Source organism: Lynx canadensis, chromosome E3 (assembly GCF_007474595.2).
Source record: "Lynx canadensis isolate LIC74 chromosome E3, mLynCan4.pri.v2, whole genome shotgun sequence".
Taxonomy (NCBI): Eukaryota; Metazoa; Chordata; class Mammalia; order Carnivora; family Felidae; genus Lynx; species Lynx canadensis.
Window position 1 is genome coordinate 33,899,278 of NC_044318.1, and position 19,669 is coordinate 33,918,946.

Genomic DNA, 19,669 nt, shown 5'->3' on the forward strand with positions numbered 1-19,669 from the left:
GTTGGGGGTGGGTGGGTGTTCATAATATTTATTTTTTCATTTACAATCTGGGGAGGAGGGGCTGGGGGTATTTATTTAGGAAGAAGGTGTGTGCTTTCCAAGCACACCTCTATGTTGGGCAAGTTGTCAGCCCCAACAAAGAAAAGGGGAGGAGTTTTAGAGTTGCAGTTGGGGGTGGGGTTTGAAGGAAGTTGGAAGTGGGGAGGGGTGGGGCACTCTGTCTCAAAGGGACCAAGCTGGGTGCTGGTGGGGTGCAGGGCAGGGGACTGGGGTGTGTGAATAGGATGTCAGGATCTGTGGGCCTGGTTTCTATGGAGTTTTCTCAGTTATCAATTTCTTAAACTACAATACCAAAAATTTTTTGAAAAAGGGCTGTTCTCATGACCTCTGCCATCCACATCCTTCACAAGCTTCACCATTTCATGTTTCAGTGTTTGATTCAGTGTTTATTCTGCAAATAAACAGCTAATTTATTGGACCCTGCGTTTGCCTTGTACTTCTAACATCCCTCCCTGAGCCCAGGCTCCTGGCAGAGGCTTCTGGCCTCTCTTGGAACCTGCCCCCTGTCATTCACTTTGGGCAAGTGGTCTACCCTCTGGGTCTGAGCACCTTCATCTGTAAAATGGGGAGAATTATAGGGACTGGCAAAATTCTTTCTGAACCTGAGGCATCATTAATATCACAAGACTGCCCCTTGCCTTCAGGGTGGGGGCCCCTATTCTCTGAGTCAGCCTGGGGCTACCTTGTCATGTCCTTGACAATGTCTGCTTTCAACTCGTCTGTTATTTTCTTTTGCTTTCTTTCTTTCTGTTGCCTGAATGAGTCTTTTGTTCTGAAGAAAGCAAAAAGGAAAAGGTAGAATTGATTCCTAAGCGTGAAAGGAGGGTAGAAGTGCTGTCTTCCAAGGGCGGGCTGGGTGCCCTGACGAAGAAGGAAAGATGCCGTGAGAGAGCCAGAGACACAATTAAAGACCGAGCAGCTGCAGGGACTGGCGGGACAAAGGGAGGGAGGGGGAGGAGCCTGGGCGCGGAGCAAGTTTGTGGGGAAAGTTGAGCACAGCGAGGAGCCGGGCGGTGGCTGGGGCGTGCGGGAGGGCCAGACCCCGATCTCCCTGCTGCTCTTCAGGTGGCCTGGTAAGTGGGCAAGTGAAGCCGAGGCCGCAGCCAGTGGAGGGACTCTCGAATTTATGGGGGGAGACCTGGGGGAGTCACAGAGAGAACCTCGGAGGGGGCCAACAAAGGGCTGGCGACTGAGTGGTCACCAAAGCTGGAGGGGACACAGGGCTGAAATGGGGGTAATGGGAGGAGACAGAGATGGATGGAAGGAATAGAAGAAATCGGGACACTGGAGGGAGTCCGGTGCGGTGCTGGATCCTGGGGGCTGTGTTGGGGGAGGGAATTAGGGGGTGATGCCAGAGGGGGCGGGTCTCTAGGTAGCAAGTGTGGGTTCTCCTTACCTGGGGTCACTCCTAGCTTGTCCCAGAAAGGGGTTGTCGGGAAGGGCTGTGGCCCTTGGTTGTGGCTGTAATCTGAAGGGGTGGGTCCAGACTCCCAGTTGATTAGGAAGCTGGGGCCTTCGGGGGGGAACTCAGAAGCTCGATGTTTGTATCTTTCAGTATCCTTATGTCGCAGAGTTTTTTTCTCTCTCTTTCCAGCTCCACCCTCTCCATCTTCTCTAGGTGCAGAGGGGATTGGAAAGCGGGCACAGGGGTGTTGGGGGGGTCCAGGGATCTGAGCTTCATAAGTCACCCGTCTCCCCCAGCTTTTCATACACTGGGGTCTGCCTTATGCTGAGAACGTTTCAGAAGAGAAAAGAAATGCCTGAGTTTTAACTCCTACTCGTGACAAAGTTGCTCCTATAGTTTGACCTCCCTGGGTTCAGCACCCTGTACCTGTCTGACCCTCATTCCCTCCTTATGGCTGCCTTCTTGGCCTCAGAATGGGGCTCTTCATCCCCATCTGTCACAGGCAGAGGAACTCACGAGGAAGCCGGGCGTCCGGCCCATGTCCATCTCACTGTCACATGAGCAGATTGGTCTTTCTCCCCTTCCCTCTGAATCCCTGAGGCTCAGGGAGAACTGCAGGTGGGGGTCTGGGGAAACTGGAGACTGATGGCAGAGGAGTACTTGTGGGCCACCTGGAAGATCTGGGTGTAGAGAGCACATGCCCCTCCCGGCAGGCTCCCACTCCTGGTATGAGCTGTAGCAGCAGGAGAGAAAGCTTTACCCTCTCCTTAGACTCCCCTCCTTTCCCCCTCATTTCCCTTCTAGACGCTGACAGAGGCAAAAATCTGCTAACTCAGGGGGCAGACTCAACCAGGGCTGCGAGCAGGCCTGGGGAATGACCCCCCGATCTCCAACCAGCGCCTTCCACGGCTGCACGGCTGTCTCAAGCTGTCTCTGCCTCTGTGCCTGGCCCTTGCCCTGTCCCTCGATAGCATCACCCTTACCTGCCACATGGGCCCTCTGTCTCCTACCAGGACCATGCGCCTCTGGGGGCCTCGGAGCCTGGGGTTGGCTCTGGGAGTCTTCATGACCATCGGATTTGCCCTCCAGCTCTGGGGGGGCCCCTTCCAGAAGAGGTGAGTTCCCATCTTGTCCCAATGCCTGATAGATGTCCCCTATTTGCTCCTCCCCATGCCACCTAGGGCTGTGACTCTTGGTGACTCAGAGGAGGTTCCATGTCCTCTGTCTTTGCTCCACAAGATGCCCACTCACCTGCTGGTGAGGGACAGGAAAATTCCCCTCCCATCTCTCCCCAGGCTACCAGGCCTGCAACTCCGACAGCCCTTGGCCCCATCCCTGGGATCAGCTGTTTCATCCTGCCCACCCCGGCAGCGACTTGTGTTCCTGAAGACGCACAAATCTGGGAGCAGCTCTGTGCTGAACCTGCTTCATCGCTACGGGGACCGACACGGGCTGCGCTTTGCCCTCCCTGCCCGCTACCAGTTCGGCTACCCAAGGCTTTTCCAGGCCTCTCGGGTCAAAGGCTACCGCCCTCAGGGTGGAGGCACCAAGTCCCCCTTCCACATCCTCTGTCATCACATGAGGTTCAACCTGAAAGAGGTGAGGGGCATAGTAGGGGGTGGGTGGGACTGGAGAGAGATGGTCTCAGGCCTGTGGTCAAGACCACCAGGGGAGGAGGCCCCAGGCAAAAGTTGGTCCTCACCCAAAAGTTGGGCATGGGGGTCACAGTGTTTCCTATTCCCCTCTCCTCAGCTGTCTCTTGCCTAGTAGTTTCTGGTAGCCAAAGTCTTGCTTTCTCACATCTGGAGCTTTCTGGTCTCTTTCCTTGGCCAGTTTACCCCACTGGTATCAGTGCCCTGACAACTCTGACCCCCCAGACTCTCCCTCCAGGGGCTTCTTGGTCTTCTTGGCCCTTTCTATTAACACTACCAGGGCCCCTGCTCAGCCACTGCCTTCTGACTACCTTCCTCTGCCAGATATTGAGAATCAGCTCCATGCCAAGCCCTAGCCCGGTCCTGACCCCAGTTCTAAAGGGGAAGGTACGTGCGTGCACTCACGAGCTCATCCATACATACACAGGAACCCGAGAGCTCTCAGACACACAAAATCAATGTGCAAATGACAACATACAGGGAAGGAACTTTTACTGAATACTTACTGAGTGCTGGGTTCTTACCTCACCATCACCTCGCCAGAAAGGCATTATAAGTGTCCCCATTACACAGATGAAGAGGGCAAGTTTCAGAGAGCCTAAGTGACTGGCCTCCTTCATAGAAAGCAGCAGAGCTAGGATCTGAACTTGGGCCCGTCTGCTCCAAAGTCAAAGTGCCTTCCCTGGCATGTGTGCATGCATATGTGTGTTTGTATTTGGAACTATGGGGAGAAGATTCAGCAAAAGAGGTGGAGCTTTCTGTTGAAGTGAGTTTTAAGGAAAGGTTTGACAGAACTCTGTAGTAAGAATATCAGGTATTTAAAAAAAATTTTTTTTAAGTTTATTCATTTTTGAGAGAGAGAGAGACAGAGTGTGAGCAGGGGAGGAGTGGAGAGGGAGAGAGGGAGACACAGAACCCAAAGCAGGCTCCAGGCTCTGAGCTTTCAGAACAGAACCCGACGCAGGGCTCAAACTCATGAACTGCGAAATCATAACCTGAGCCAAAGTCGGACGCTTAACTGACTGAGCCACCCAGGTGCCCCTTGAATATCAGGTATTTTAGAGGAAGCAGAACACCAGCAAAGCTGTGGTGGTAGTGGTGGCACGTGTATAACAGGGAAAATGTGTGTAGGTGGCAGAACCCCAGATGCTCCCATGAAGCCAGAGCTGGAGAAAGCAGCTGAGGAGTATGTGTGGGACCTAAAAGGCAGTGGGGGGGGGGGGTCACTGCTGGGAGTGACATGATGACAATGAGCTTTCAGGCAGGCTTCTCTGGTTTTTGACCTTCATTGTCATTACCATTCATTGAGTACCATGCGCTCCCACATTCAAGGTAAGCGTTAACCCAGATTTGAGATGCAGGAATGATGGCTCTGAGAAGCTCAATAACCTGCCTAAAGTTACACAACTGGTAAATGGCTAATTGGGATTTATTCCAGGTTCACCTGATGCCACAGACTGTTCTTTGCACTGCTCTCCTCTGCCTTCAAAGAGACACTCAGTTCACAGGCGGTGCTCTGTGGGCATGCCCACATTAGCAGAGCAGATTGGAGGTTGTTGTGAGGGGTGTTAGGTTCAGTGATAAGCCGTATTCAGAGGCAGAAACCCTTCAGGGAGCCCAGGAGCTGGGTTCTGATGTGTATGTGCCTGTAGGACCATGCTAGGGAGTGGCTCAGCCCAAGTCTCACCTCCCTTCTTGCTGAGAAGTTGAGTCACATGTCCCAGGCTTCAGGGTAGCAGCCTACCAAGTGTCCATAGCTCCCCAGTGCCCAGTCCAGGGGTGTCCTTTACTTTCCTAGATGCCTAGGAGCCCCAGAAATACCCTGTCTTTCGGCCATCCTGGGGTTGGCCTGCCCACCTGATGCCTATACTTGAGACAGCATTATGGTTGGCCCCTTTCCTCCCTTTTTGCTGCCAGTGACCCACTGGTACTCTGTTAAGAGGCCTGAGGCCAGTTCCTTTCTTGGAACTGTGACCAAGAGTCCCAGGGTAGGCACTTAATATTTTTGTTGGAGAAGTGAACACGAAGTTTGATTCTTAGAGATTTGGTTCTGACCAAAGCCACACAAAAAATCCCAAGGAAATTAATGTTCTCAAGGAGCTTCCCGCGTTCCAGGTTCCTTCATATCCTTATCTCCTGTAACTCCATAATCATTTGGTAAGGTATGATTATCCCCATTTTGCAGATGAGCAAATTGAGCCTTAGAAATGTTAAGTAACTTGCCCAAGATTTGTCAGTTAGTGAAGGAAGATAGGGGTTCCCAGCAGAGCTTTAAGAAGGCGGTTTGAGGAGTCTAGGGAATCAGCCAGCAATGGGCATGCTCTTAGTTTCTTCCTGGTCCACTTCTTTCTCCCTATGCCTGTTTTCTCTCCTCCGCAGGTACTCCAGGTCATGCCCTCTGACAGCTTCTTCTTTTCCATTGTCCGAGACCCAGCAGCTCTGGCCCGCTCTGCTTTCTCCTACTATAAATCCACCTCATCAGCCTTCCGCAAGGCACCATCATTGGCTGCCTTCCTGGCCAATCCTCGAGCCTTCTACCGGCCTGGAGCCCGTGGGGACCACTATGCACGCAACTTACTCTGGTTTGACTTTGGCCTCCCCTTCCCCCCAGAGATGAAGACCAAGAGAGGGAATCCTCATCCCCCTAGAGACCCCAAATCCCCACAGCTGAATGTTTTGCCTTCTGGCGCTGGCCTGAGAGCCCACTATACCCTGGATCCCAGTGCTCTCCTCCATCCTGCTCCTACAGTTGCTGGTGGTCACAGCCAGACATCCAGCCATGCCTCTTTGGATTTGGGGTCTTCATCCTTCATCCAGTGGAGTCTGGCCTGGCTGGACTCTGTCTTTGACCTGGTCTTGGTGGCCGAGTACTTTGATGAGTCACTGGTTCTACTGGCAGATGCCCTGTGCTGGGGTCTAGATGATGTGGTGGGCTTCATGCACAATGCCCAGGCTGGAGGTGAGCAGGGCAGAAGCGCGGTCAGCAGTGGTGGACTGACTGCTGAGGACAGGCAGCTGACTGCACGGGCCCGAGCCTGGAACCACCTGGACTGGGCTCTCTACGTTCATTTCAACCACAGTCTGTGGGCACGGATCAATCAATACGGCCAGAGCCGGCTGGAGAGTGCTGTGGCCGAGCTCCGGGCTCGCCGAGAGGCCCTGGCTAAACATTGTCTAGTGGGGGGTGAGGCTTTAGACCCCAAATATATCACTGACCGTCGATTCCGCCCTTTCCAGTTTGGGTCCGGTAAGGTTTTGGGCTATGTACTTCGGAGTGGACTGAGCCTCCCAGACCAGGAGGAGTGTGAGCGCCTGGCTACCCCTGAGCTACAGTACAAGGACAAGCTAGATGCCAAGCAATTTCCCTCAACAGTCTCTCTGCCCCTTAAGACTTCAAGGCTACTCTCCCCGTAGCCATTAGATTACTAAGTTTTAGCTTAAAAGCAGCTAAGCCACAAGGGCAAACATGATGAGTATGGGGCAGCCAGATGCCGTTTCTGTTTCCCTCTGAAAGCATGTTTGTGCCCTAGACGATGAGTGGAACTTTGCACAGATGTGGGCACCAAGTCCTCCGGCCTGTGTGGAGGAATTCCAGCAGTACCCCTCCCCCCAACTTTGCCCCTTCCCGTTTCCAAACCCCTGGCAGGTCCCCATTGCACTCTCAAAAGTCCCCTGGAGGAGCAAATCATGGAGTAAGCCAGAAATAACTTGGAACTTGTGGGTTGGAATAATGCGTCCATTTCTCTATGAATTATTTGGTTCCAGACTATGCTCATTTAACTGTGAAATGTTTGTGAATGAATAAATAATTTGAACCTTTGACTTGCATTATGTAGGGTGGAAAGGGGGCGGGATGTTCCATCTTCCCGGGAGAAGCGGAGTTGCAGGGGGTCCTTTTAATATTTCTTCTCTAAGAAACCTGTCTTGTCTCCCCTAAAGCCTTCTTACTGCAGCCTAACCCCAGCCGGACCCCGCCTCTCTCCCCAGCGGTCCGGTCACCCACAAATTCCGGGGCCCCGGAGGCCACGCCCCTTCCTTTCCGCTTCCGGTTTCTCTCCAGTCAATCGGCCCAGCAGCCCGGTTCCGGCCCTGCGGGGTCTCGGTTCCGGGTTCGTTGCCCCGGTTCCCGGCCCCGGCCGGTCTCCCGGGCCGGCCCGGCCGCGCACAGCACCCGTCGGGTGTCGGGACTCCCCAGCCCCACCCCAACGGCCCCCTCGCCCTCCGCCGGCCCGGCCCACCTCGCCCCCGGCCCGCGCCGTCCTCGCCGCCCCATGGAGTCCCAGTGTGACTACTCCATGTACTTCCCGGCCGTGCCGCTGCCGCCGCGCGCGGAGCTGGCGGGGGACCCGGGCCGGTACCGGGCGCTGCCCCGGCGCAACCATCTCTACTTGGGGGAGACTGTCCGCTTCCTGCTGGTGCTGCGCTGCCGGGGAGGCGCAGGGTCCGGCGCCGGGGGTGGCGCGGGCTTGGGCTCTCGAGGGGCCTGGGCAGAACTGGCAACGGCCTTGGCTGCCCTGGCCTCGGTCAGCGCCGGAGGCGGGGCGCCCGGGGGTGGTGGCTCCGCAGACCAGGATCCCGAACCCCCAGGGGGCGGGGATCCCGGCGGTGGGCCGTTGTTTCGAGGCTGCAGCCCCCTCCTCACCCACGGCCCGGGTCCTGCTACCTCAGGGGGAGCGACCACGGTGAGGAGCTTGGGGTGACACGGCACAGGGCGGAGGGGCGGTTTGCTGGGCTCCAGAGACAGGAGGGGGATGGACGCTGGGGGCATGAAGGAGGCAGATGAAGGAAGCCAAGAAGAACCGTGTACAGCACATCTTAAAAGGGGACGCTGCAGGCTGCCTCTTTGACTCTCCCGCCCTTTTACCCCTTTCGCAAACACCAGCTGCCTGTGGAGGAACCAATTGTGTCCACAGATGAGGTCATCTTCCCACTCACCGTTTCACTGGATAGACTGCCCCCCGGGACACCTAAGGCCAAGGTAAGATTGACAAGGGGTGGAACTGTTGTCCTAATTCAGACTCCCTTTCTAAGGCAGGGCTGGCTGGCTCTCTTAACTGTGGCCCCGTGTCCCTTGTTCTCAGATTGTAGTGACTGTGTGGAAACGGGAGGTTGAGGCACCAGAGGTCAGAGATCAAGGCTACTTGCGCTTGTTGCAGACCCGATCTCCTGGGGAGACGTTCCGGGGCGAGCAGAGCGCTTTCAAGGCCCAAGGTGGGGAGAATGTAGAGGGGAAATGCTCGAGTCTGAAATTTAGGGGATAGAGTGGAGGGGTGACACTGGCAAGCGCCGGATTAGAACTGTGTTGGGGATGAGGTCTCTGCCCAGCTCATCAGTTCTTGCCTTGGCCCTCCTGCAGTGAGCACCCTGCTGACTCTGCTGCCCCCTCCGGTTCTGAAATGCCGCCAGTTCACTGTGGCTGGAAAACACTTGACCGTGCTCAAGGGTGAGCAGATCTGTGGCTTGGGTCTTGGGTAGCAATAGGGGCATTGACTAGGTGGCAGTTACTCTGGGCACACTGGTGGGGATCGGTCCATTTGGGAGGGGTAAAGTTGGGGTTTGAGGTGTCCCGGTACTCTCAACTGAGCTGACCTGGTTACTTCCAACAGTGCTGAACAGCTCCTCCCAGGAGGAAATTTCCATCTGGGATATCCGGATTCTCCCAAACTTCAACGCTAGTTATCTACCTGTCATGCCTGATGGCTCTGTGCTGCTGGTGGATAATGTCTGGTGAGATCCTGAGGAGGGGCAGGGATGCAAAGTGGGGATGGGGGCAGGGCCAAGAGCTCTGGCAGGAAAAGATCAAGCTGTGTCGCTCTTTCTTCTGAACTAGTCACCAATCTGGGGAAGTCTCCATGGGCTCCTTCTGCCGGCTCCCTGGTACCTCTGGCTGCTTCCCCTGCCCGCTTAGTGCCCTGGAGGAACACAACTTCCTGTTTCAGCTGAGAGGGGGAGAGCAACCCCCTCAAGGGGCCAAGGAGGTGAGTATAGGGGACTGGATGCTCAAGGAAAAGGTTAACAAAAAGCAGTGGGAGGGAAAGGCCAGTGGGCCACAGAAGATGAGAGGGGAACCTCAGGTACACACAATGTTTCCCTTTGTCTCTCCCACAGGGCCTAGAAGTTCCCCTGATTGCTGTGGTTCAGTGGTCCACCCCAAAGCTGCCCTTCACCCAGAGCATCTACACCCACTACCGGTGAGTTTGTGGGACTCCCCGCTAGACACCATCCTGTTCACCTTTGTTTGGCAACACACACCCTTCTTCCCTCTCTCACTGCTTCTAGCCTGCCCAGCATCCGCCTGGACCGCCCATGCTTTGTGATGACTGCTTCTTGTGAGTCCCCCGTTCGAACTTATGAGCGGTTCACTGTCACCTACACACTGCTCAACAATCTCCAAGACTTCCTTGCTGTGAGGCTTGTGTGGACTCCGGAGCATGCACAGGCTGGTAGGTGGGCTGTCAGGCTCTGGGGACTTGTCCCAGAAGAGGAGGGGAAAGGAAGTTATAGAGGTGGGGGGCTTGTGGCAGGCTCCTTTGGCTCTATACCTAGGTGGTCTCCACAGTGTTACAAACGGAGAGATCAGAGAAGCAGTGGGGCAGTGATTTTAAGGACATTGACCCTGGATCTGGGCTCCCTTGTATATTTGATTTCTATCTCTCCCCTTCACTAGCTGTGTGACCTTAGGTAGGTTACTTAATCTCCGAGCCTCACTTAGATTCCTCTTCTCTAAAATGGGGGAAATAACATCTCTTAGGATTGTTAATGGTGATCTAATAGTGTAGCATAAGTGAAGTGGTCAGAATAGACTTCAGCACACAGTAAGGATTTGCTATTGTTATTTATAAAGTTCAACAAAAGAGAATATATAAAGACTGTGCTCATGAAAAGCCCTTTGCGAACTGAGAAGTGCTGTATATATGTGTTTACTGGTGGCTGTTTCTGCTCCCCCCCCCCCCCCCCCCCCCCGCCGCCCCAGGAAAGCAGCTGTGTGAGGAGGAGCGTCGGGCCATGCAGGCAGCCCTGGACTCCATTGTCTGCCACACGCCCCTCAACAATCTAGGCTTTTCCCGGAAGGGCAGTGCGCTCACCTTCAGTGTGGCCTTCCAGGCTCTGAGGACAGGGCTCTTTGAGGTGGGCTGGGGAGGGGCTGGGCTTATGGGTTATGGGAATGTCAGGGTGGGAGGAGTCCAGGCCTCCAGCCTCTGTGGAGGAAACACCACGGATGGCACTGAACAGCCGGGTAGAGGGAAGGGGGAACTTCCATCCAACGTTGGCCGGGCAAGTGGGGAACTTGATTTGAAAGGAGCGTCGGGGCCTGGAGGCTGAGCTGGAATGCTGACCTGTGTCTCCCCGCCCCAGCTGAGCCAGCACATGAAACTGAAGCTGCAGTTCACCGCCAGTGTGTCCCACCCTCCGCCCGAGGCCCGGCCCCTGTCTCGAAAGAGCAGCCCCAGCAGCCCTGCTGTCCGGGACCTGGTAGAGAGACACCAGGCTAGCTTAGGCCGCTCTCAGTCCTTTTCTCACCAACAGCCCTCCCGGAGCCACCTCATGAGGTATGGAAGCGGTGTGGGGGGGGTGGGCACCGGACTGTGGAGAGGCCAGAGTTGGAGGGGGAACAGGAAAGGGTCCTGGGGCCCAACCAGAGCCCACAGCCTCTGCCTTCCCCCCCAGGTCAGGCAGCGTGATGGAGCGCAGGGCCATCACACCTCCTGTGGCCTCCCCCGTGGGCCGCCCCCTCTACCTGCCTCCGGACAAGGCTGTGCTTTCTCTGGACAAGATTGCCAAGCGCGAGTGCAAGGTCCTGGTGGTGGAGCCTGTCAAGTAGCACCCTGCCGGCTCTCCTCCCTCTTACGCTCCCAGAAACCGAAAGCCCCCTGGAGGGGGCCCTTGCTCCAGACTGTGCCTCCCCTGGGATGCCTCCCACCATGGATGAGGAGGCCCAAGAGGGCCGCCTGTCTGTGTCTGCTGATGAGGGACAGGGAAGAAGCTGTGAAATGGGCGGGTATGGCTGCAGCACTAAGCCAACAGTATTTCCCCGGCTCCCTGGGGGGGGCTGGCCCCACCCCAAGGCCAGGGGCAAGGGCTCCGAGAGCTCCCTTGCCCCCCTCCCGCCCAGTACCCTGGTTCTAAGTTTACAAAGTGTATTCCTTGTTCCTATTAAGTTGTCTCTCCTGACTCTGACACCCTCCCTCCCACCCACCTGCAGGGCTGAGATTAGAGGGTGGTGATGGCAAAGGGACCCTGACAATGGCCCTCCTGTCTCAGGGGTGAGGGGGGATAGCCAGGTGGCCTCCTCCTGCCCCTCATGTTTACGTTTGTGGCCTGAAGCACTTTAAGTTGTGTGGGGGTTTTTTCTTTCTTTGTTTCTTCTTTTTTTTTTTTTTTTTTTAATCTCTCTGTTCCTGTAACTTATTCTCCAACTACTGCTTCCAACTGAAATAAGACTATTAAATGCCTGTTCAGGAGGGAGAAGAATGACCTGCATTTGTGTGTTGGTGGCAGGAGCAGAGATCCCAGGGGCTCAGAATGGTTCCCTTCGGTAGGCACACAAATAGCTCCCTTCCTATCGTACTATTCTCCGACTGCCAGTTTTATATGCCCAGGTGCCTTGCCGCCCCCCCCACCCCACCCCGTGTCAACACACGACTGTCTCCCTAGAAGATGGAAGACTGACTCAGGGTGTAACCTCCCTCACCCCCCATCGTACACACATCCCTAGGCCTGGGAGCATCAAACTCATGTTTATTAGGAGGGAGGGAGGGAAGAGGGAGATCCCCTTGCCCTCACTCTCCTTGACACAGTGCAAAGTCCCCAAGCCTCTGCCCTTGCAGGTAGGGGTGGGGCAGTGGGTGAGCAGAAAGCCTTAGTTCTAGCAGCAAGCCAAGAAAGAGGTGGAGGAGGTTTGCGTCTTCCTCATCACAGAGGCTCATGGACCCAATCCACCTCTGCCCCTTGCCCTCTGGCAGGCTCAGACGTCAACAGGCTCCCGGCCTCGGTTCTGCCTCTTCACCACAAATACCCTCTGTCCTGACACGGTCACCAGCAGCGTGTGTTCTCCAAAGACCACTGGAGAGGAGACACACCTTCCCCCACCCGGGGGAGGGAAGGGAGCACAGAGTTAGTGGGGTACAATGGCCTCTACAGGGTCACGCAAACCGGTGGGATCAAAAGCCAAAGGCATGTGATAGTTCAAGGCTCAGAGATTTGAAGATAGGAGGGCTTCATTAAATCCCCTTCCTTCTCCTGGTTTCTCCTGATTGCAGGAGTGAATCCCAAATGGAAGAAAGTGGCCAGAACCAGGGATCTCAGAGAGAGATGGTGAGAGATTGGCAGGAGACAAATTTTTTTTTCCCCAAGAAAAGAAGCCTCTGGGAGCAACCCCCACCCCCTCCCATCACCACCATTAGGGGCAGGGGCTGAGGCTCACCCGATAGGCGCTTGAAGGGTATGTTCGTGCTGTGGTGCAACCGGAAGCCACAGGCCGTGCTGACCAGCTCAGAGATAGCACTGGCTGCCTGCTCATCATTCTCTAGATCCCCAGATGACTGCATGCAGATGGAGGAAGGAGGGCAGAAATTAGGAAACAGAACCGGGAAAGAATTCCAAGAACAGTCACTTTGGCTCTCGCACTTGTAATTCTACCTCTCAACTTTACGGTACTCCTAAGGATACCCCCATTTTTGGAAAAAAACAAACCTGAAATTTTCCTCTGCCCCTCTTGATGCCCCATTTTGCTGCCCCTCTTGATGGCATCCTGTTTCTCATTCTTACAACATGGGCCTTCCCCCAGTGAGCACGGACTCTCATTCATTTCTTTACTGACCATTTTTTCCTAATCCCTGAAACTTGATTTCTCCCTGTGTCCCCACTTATTGATAAACCCACATTCTCAAACATCTGTGCCCGCCCACTACTGACTGGTTCAAGGCTCTGTCTTTTCCTCAGTCTTTCCTCTGGTTGCCCTGTCTGTAGAATCTGAAACATACACATCCTCTTTGTCCCTGAGGCCTGCCCTACTACCTAGCCCTTGGGTAATGATGTGACAGCGGCCCAGGCTTCCTCTTTTCTGGTGCTTGTCTCAACTTCCTCTCCTAATGTCCTCAACATGGGCCTCCCAATTAGATTAAGTTCAGTGCCCTTTGCTCTCTGTGACATTCTGTACCTCAGTATCCTCATCTGTAAATTGGGACAAGTTCCTATTTATGGGCTCATGGTGAGGATTATGTTGAGATATCACTGGTGAGAGGCTTAGAACAGCTCCTAGCAGTATATACTAACTGCTCTTACTCTGTTTCTAACCAATGTCTAAAGTCAAGTCACCAAAATTCCCCTTAGTTCACCCCCTCCCCAATCAACTTCCTTTCTTAATTTCCTAGCTGCCATGGTGCCATCATTCTAGACTTGAGTTCACTGTCTTACTAGACAGAAAAGTATCTCTATTACCCATCTCTAGTCATTACCAAGATATATTGATTCTTCCTTTAAAATTTCTTCTCTCCTTGCTCTTCACTGCCACCAGACCCATCTCAGACCTAGATTTTCAAAGCAGCCCTCACCACTTCTGAATCTCGCCCTTTCCCGTCTATCTTCACACCTAATAGAAAAATCTTGCTTAACTATTTCATCAGCTCACGTTTCTGTTCAAAGCTCCTATCACCCTCAAGATTAACATAAATGTGCTAATCCAGCCTTGAAAGTCCTCCACAGTCAGATCTTTCCTTACCATATTCTCTTCTTCCAAACCTTTCCAAATCTCTTCAACACGAACCTACCACTCCTACCCTGAGTACTCTCCTTTTCTGCCTGTTCACCACCATCCATCCTTTTAAGACCAGCTGAATTCTCACCTCCTCCAAGAAAGTCTCCTTGTCATAATGTAAGTTATAACAGCTTTTAACCTTAAGCCTTGTCTCTCCAGCTACATTAAAAACTTCTAGAGAGCTAACACTGTATTGTACTACGGAACAAACAAAATACAAAGGATCTTGAGTAAATACCAAATAAAAACATATTCGAGAATAACGTGGGTAATATCAGTTATCAACAAACCTATAACTAGTTGTCTGAAAAGATAGTAAACTTCTACCTCAGAAGTTCCCAGACTATGATTCCAGAGATTTTATTTGATGAGTTACCAAAAGCTTACTACGTGCCAGGCATGATAGCTAACAGTGAGAGTGGAGACAAATTAGGCTAAACTGGGCGATGTTAAAAGGGATCACTGGGCCCTGTGTCCTTGGGGGACCCCCGCCCTTGCCCACAACGCACCGCCAGCACTGCGCCTTCACTCAAAACCAGGTAGCCGAGCTGGTCTGGGATTCTCTCCAGCCCCTGGGTCAGTGCAGAAGTCTAGTGGGTAAAGTTGCAATTGGTGAGAAGCATGCCAAGGATGGCCCTCGATGCCCTTCATTTGCAAACCCATGTCTCTCGTAACAGTGCCCCCCAGATCTTTCCCCAGCCAGGGTCCTTCCAGACCCTCTCCCCTCTACAGAGCCTTCAACACAGAGCCTGAGGTTTCCATCTTCCTCACCCTCTGATCCTGGGCTCCCTTGGCCTCAGCAGCCCCATCGGCCCGCCCCATCTCCAATTCTCCTAGTGGCCCACCCCTCCCCCGCCGACTACTCGCCAGCGTCCGTACACCCTCCCACAGATCCCTCCTCAGCCCTCTACGTCGCCTCCCCTCCCATCTCCATTCTCTCTGCGTCCCGGGGTGGACAGGAGGTAAGGGCTGAGTGCGGGCTCAAAAGGGGGCAACCAAAGAGATTGGGGAACAGGGATGCGGAACCCCTGGCGCGTACTCCCGCGCATGCGTTCTCACTCACCATCGCAGCCTTAGGTGCTGGGGGCGCTCCCTTTCAGATAGGTAGCTTCCGGCTCCAGACCCAGGTCACGTGCCTTCTCCAGGCGGTCCCCTCCAGCCTTGCGCCTCCGGACTTTAGCTCCGCCCCCAAAGCGCGGATTGGAACATGACTACATCATCAGCCTTAATCTGCCAGTGAGGAGCGCCGCTTCCGAGAGACGCAAGCGGATTGGTCGCAAGTCCGCCTTAAATACCCATCTCCCAGCCCCTCAGCCGCAGAGTTCGAGGACAGGGGGGCGTGTCGGTGGGTGGGGGCGGGGCCGGAGGGAGGAGGGCGGGCTGAGGGTGTGCGCCTGCGCGCAGAGGGCTCGGCGTTTTCCATGAGCTGGGGTTGCACTTGAGAGTGTGACAGCGAGTGAGAGAATAAAGTGAAATGCAGAGTGAAGAGCTATTCAAATGCTATTTTTATACCTACTCCAGGCAGCTCTCTGTTTAAGACAGGGGTTTGTTCCCAAAGCGGCTTTTCCTCCTGGGATTCTGTGAGGAACGGTGTGATGGTGAGTCGAGTCCCCCGCCTCCTCCCCTCAGGCAAAGCAGTCGTGGTGCTGTCTTGTCTAGTATGTGCCAGGAAACATTAGCAACAGTACTTTGAAGTCACTTTTTAATACATGAGTGTCACATCGAAAGTTTTTGTTTTAATATAAATAGTTTCTGGGCCCGCAATACCAATGTGACCGAGAAAGTGCTGGTGAAGTAAAATGAAGGATGATTCTAGAAATAAGTACTTTTTGGTGATAAGATGGGGGAATTGGCGCCCTCGGTGCGTTGCTGATGGGGCTGTGAAATGATGCCACTTCTATGGAAAACCCATCAACGGTTCCTGGAAAAGCCAAATACAGAGTTAGTTCCATGAGCAGTTCCACTCCTAGATGGATACCTAGGAGACTTGAAAACATGTCCACGCAAAAACTTGCACACAAATACTCTTAATAACCTAAAGATGGAAACCACGCAAATATCCATAAACTGAACAACAGAGAAATAAAATGTGGCATATCCATGCAGTGGACTCTCATGCAGCCATAAAAAGGAATGACGTATTGGTAAATCCTACAGCATGGATAAACTTTGGAAACATGAACCCTGAGTGAAAGCAATCAGATACACGAGGCCACATAGAGTATTTTGCTGTTTATGCGAAATGTCTAGACGAGGCAAATCCGTAGAAACAAGAAGATTAGAGGTTGCCAGGGGCAGAGGGGAGAGAAGGGGGGGGGGGGGGTGACTGCTACTTGGTGATGGAAATGTTCTGGAATGATAGAGTGATGGTGGTTCCGCAGTCTGAATGTAATAAAACTGAATTGTGCACTTTATTTTTTAAAATATTTATTTATTTTGAGAGAGTGAGCAAGTGGGGGAGGGACAGAGAGAGAGAGAGAGAGAGAGAGAGAGAGAGAGAATCCCAAGCAGGATCCACACTGTCAGCACGGAGCCTGATGTGGGGATCAAACTCATGAACTGTGAGATCATGATCTGAGCTGGATCGGGTGCCCCTGATTTGTACACTTTAAAATGGTGAATATTAGAGTATGTGAATTGCATCTCAATAAAAAAAAAACTAAGTACTGTTACTTGAGGAGAAGGTTAATTAGAGAAGATGGATGCATTTTATTTAAAACGAGGTATGTTTAGAGGAGCCTTGGTGGCTCAGTTGAATTTCCAACCCTTGATTTCAGCTCAGGTCAGGATCCCAAGGTTGTGGAATTGAGCCCTGTGCTGAATGTGGAGCCTGCTTAAGATTCTCCCTCTGCCCCTCTCCCCTACTCTCACTAAAATAAAATAAAATAAAATAAAATAAAATAAAATAAAATAAAATATGTATAACAAAATTTAAATTGGGAGGAGGGTGTAGAGAGACAAAGTTATGTGGAGATGCTTAATTTGCAAAGGCTTCCCTTGGCCTTAGATATTGACAATACTTCGTAGTGTCATTTTCTTTAACTTACTGTTCAGGGCATTTTCATCCATACGCTTACTTCTCCCTCTCATTAACCACCCCGTAATAGTGTCTCTATTTTGCAGATGAGGAAGTGCAAATTTAAGAGAGGTTGAGCCCTGCTCACAGGCACCCAAGTGGGCAAGTGGCAGAGCCAGATTCCAGTCTAAGTTTGCTGACACTGAGTCTGATGCTTTTCTATTACTCCATTGGCCAACTATGTTTATTGTTATTTTTTAAAGCTACATTTAACTTTACCACAGAAATTCCCTATTTTCCTTTTTCTTGATGCAGAGAAGCCCCTCGCAAAACAATGTTCATTAGCCATCATCAGAATTGTTTCATTTTCACAAATCGTACTACCCATGTAGAGAGCAAAGTTTCTCGTTCTTTCATTCAACCAATGTTTATTGAGCACCTTCTGTGTACTAGACACTCTTCTTGGAATTGGAGATACGGCAGTGAATAAAAACGATTTTTTTGGGACACCTGGGTGGCTCAGGCATCCGACTTCGGCTCAGGTCATGATCTCACAGTTTGTGGCTTCAAGCCCCACCTTGGGCTGTGTGCTGACAGCTCCAAGCCTGGATGGAGCCTGCTTCAAATTCTGTGTCTCCCTCTTTCTCTACCCCTCCTATGCTCGTACTCTTTCTCTCAAAAATAAATAAACATTAAAAAATTAAATTAAAAAGACATTTTGTATTGTTTTCAAGAAGCTGTGAGGGAGAGGGTGAGCCAGATAATGAGTAAGAAGATGTTAAGTTATCAAGAAGTGCTATGAGGAAAAATAAAGCAGGCTTCCATTTCCATTCAGTTCAAAAAACATGAAAAACAAAATAATGTATTATTTAGGGATTTATCTATTATCTAGCCACCTATCTCAAAATGATAAAGATCAAGGGAATGATTTTTATTTTTATTTAAAAAAATGTTTTTAATGTTTTATTTATTTTTGAGAGAGAGAAATAGAGTATGAGCAGGGAAGGGGCAGATAGAGAGAGGGAGGGAGACAGAATCCACGAAGCAGGCTCCAGGTTCTGAGCTGTTAGCACAGAGCTTGATGTGGGGCTCGAACCCATGAACCATGAGATCATGACCTGAGCCAAAGTCGGATGCTTAATCAGCTGAGCCACCCAGGCACCCCTCAAGGGAATGATTTTTAAAACCGGAATAATGGTTACTTCTGGAATAGAGAAGGGGATGGGATAGAAAGAGACACAAAAGGTTTCAAATTCATATATTGATCCCCAAATTAATATATTGACCCTGATCCCATTTTGATGATATTTGGAGGTAGGGATATTGGGAAGTGCTTATGTCATGAGAGTGGTACCCTCTTGAATGGGATTAATGCCCTTTTAAGATATACCCCAGAGACCCCTCCCCCCTTTTGCTATGTGAGCACACAGCACAGATGGCAGTCTATGAAGCAGGAAGCAGGCCTCCACCAGACTGTAGGATCTGCTAGTGCCTTGATCTTGGATTCCTAGTCTCTAGAACTGTGAGAAATAAATGTTGTTGCTTATAAACCACCCAGTTCTGTATATTCAGCTCTATAGCAACCAGAATGGACTATGGCGGTAATATTCTATTTCTTAGGTTCTAAGTCTCTGTTTCTGTGTCCTCTGTGTGTGTGTGTGTGTGTGTGTGTGTGTGTACATATATGCACACTTTTTAAAAATTTTTAATGTTTATTTTTGAGAGAGCACAAGTTGGGGACGGGCAGAGAGAGAGGAAGATACAGAATCCAAAGTGGACTCCAGGCTCTGAGCTGTTAGCACAGAGCCCGATGCCAGGCCCCGAACCTGCAAACCATAAGATCATGACCTGAGCCGGGGTGCCTGGGTGGCTCAGTCGGTTAAGCATCCATCTTCAGCCCAGGTCACAATCTCACGGTCCGTGAGTTCGAGCCCCGCGTCAGGCTCTGGGCTGATGGCTCAGAGCCTGGAGCCTGCTTCTGATTCTGTGTCTCCCTCTCTCTCTGCCTCTCCCCCGTTCATGCTCTGTCTCTCTCTGTCTCAAAAAATAAACGTTAAAAAAAAAAAAAAAAAAAAAAAAGATCGTGACCTGAGCCAAAGTTGGCCGCTCAACCAACTGAGTCACCCAGGTGCCCCCATACACACTTTTTAATACATGAAAGATTTGATAGTTTTAAAAATCGTAAAAAAATAAAGTAGGTCACGGCACCTGACCTGATTTGGCTCAGTCAATTAAGTGTCCAACTCTTGGTTTTGGCTCAGGTCACGATCACCATTCATGAGATCGTGCCCCACATGAGGCTCCATGCTGACAGCACAGAGCCTGCTTGAGATGCTCTCTCTGCCTCTCTGTCTGCCTCTCCCTGTTTGTGTTGTCTCCTTCTCTCTCAAAATAAAGATACAGGGGCGCCTGGGTGGCGCAGTCGGTTAGGCGTCCGACTTCAACCAGGTCACGATCTCGTGGTCCGTGAGTTCGAGCCCCGCGTCAGGCTCTGGGCTGATGGCTCAGAGCCTGGAGCCTGTTTCCGATTCTGTGTCTCCCTCTCTCTCTGCCCCTCCCCCGTTCATGCTCTGTCTCTCTCTGTCCCAAAAATAAATAAACGTTGGAAAAAAAAATTTTTTTAAATAAAAAATAAAAAAATAAAAAAAAAATAAAGATACAAACTTTAAAAAAAAAAAATAGGTCTTATGACCCCACAATTTTACCCCAAGGTATATACCCAACAGAAAATGTGTGCATATATCTGCCCAAAGACAGAAGTAGATTGTGTCACATTCACA

At 51.8% G+C, this 19,669-nt stretch overlaps 4 protein-coding genes across 8 annotated transcripts in view; 3 read left to right on the forward strand and 1 right to left on the reverse strand.

Annotated features, from left to right (window-relative positions):
- Positions 1 to 217: 217 nt before the first annotated feature.
- On the forward strand, positions 218 to 6,937 carry GAL3ST4 (galactose-3-O-sulfotransferase 4). Its single transcript, XM_030299991.2, has 4 exons — positions 218 to 1,133; positions 2,270 to 2,580; positions 2,761 to 3,064; positions 5,497 to 6,937. Exons 2-4 carry the CDS (start codon positions 2,456 to 2,458, stop codon positions 6,529 to 6,531), a joined length of 1,464 nt encoding a protein of 487 aa, XP_030155851.1. The 5' UTR covers positions 218 to 1,133; positions 2,270 to 2,455; the 3' UTR covers positions 6,532 to 6,937.
- Positions 6,938 to 7,161: 224 nt separating this feature from the next.
- MAP11 (microtubule associated protein 11) lies at positions 7,162 to 11,589 on the forward strand. The gene is made up of 11 exons (XM_030299975.1): positions 7,162 to 7,799; positions 8,000 to 8,095; positions 8,199 to 8,328; positions 8,474 to 8,560; positions 8,724 to 8,844; positions 8,948 to 9,095; positions 9,226 to 9,308; positions 9,397 to 9,560; positions 10,091 to 10,245; positions 10,474 to 10,667; positions 10,786 to 11,589. The coding sequence occupies exons 1-11, from the start codon at positions 7,389 to 7,391 to the stop codon at positions 10,937 to 10,939; spliced, it is 1,743 nt and encodes a 580-aa protein (XP_030155835.1). The 5' UTR covers positions 7,162 to 7,388; the 3' UTR covers positions 10,940 to 11,589.
- Positions 11,590 to 11,836: 247 nt separating this feature from the next.
- On the reverse strand, positions 11,837 to 15,041 carry LAMTOR4 (late endosomal/lysosomal adaptor, MAPK and MTOR activator 4). Of its 4 annotated transcripts, none has more exons than XM_030300022.1 (4): positions 14,937 to 15,041; positions 14,383 to 14,463; positions 12,542 to 12,659; positions 11,837 to 12,180 (listed from the first exon to the last, which is right to left on the reverse strand). In XM_030300022.1, exons 1-4 carry the CDS (start codon positions 14,937 to 14,939, stop codon positions 12,083 to 12,085), a joined length of 300 nt encoding a protein of 99 aa, XP_030155882.1. In that variant the 5' UTR covers positions 14,940 to 15,041; the 3' UTR covers positions 11,837 to 12,082. The 4 variants fall into 4 exon arrangements, with proteins under 4 accessions (XP_030155882.1, XP_030155883.1, XP_030155881.1 ...); XM_030300023.1 differs by lacking the exon at positions 14,937 to 15,041 and adding an exon at positions 14,645 to 14,912 and having other exon boundaries at positions 11,837 to 12,197; XM_030300021.1 differs by lacking the exon at positions 14,937 to 15,041 and adding an exon at positions 14,645 to 14,738.
- Positions 15,042 to 15,287: 246 nt separating this feature from the next.
- LOC115503683 (NXPE family member 3-like) overlaps positions 15,288 to 19,669 on the forward strand; it is a 67,993-nt gene continuing 63,611 nt past the window's right edge. For both annotated transcript variants that reach the window (XM_032591529.1, XM_030299985.1), the window contains exon 1: positions 15,288 to 15,471. The gene's annotated coding sequence lies outside the window, so the exon portion shown is untranslated. The remainder of the gene's footprint in view (positions 15,472 to 19,669) is intronic.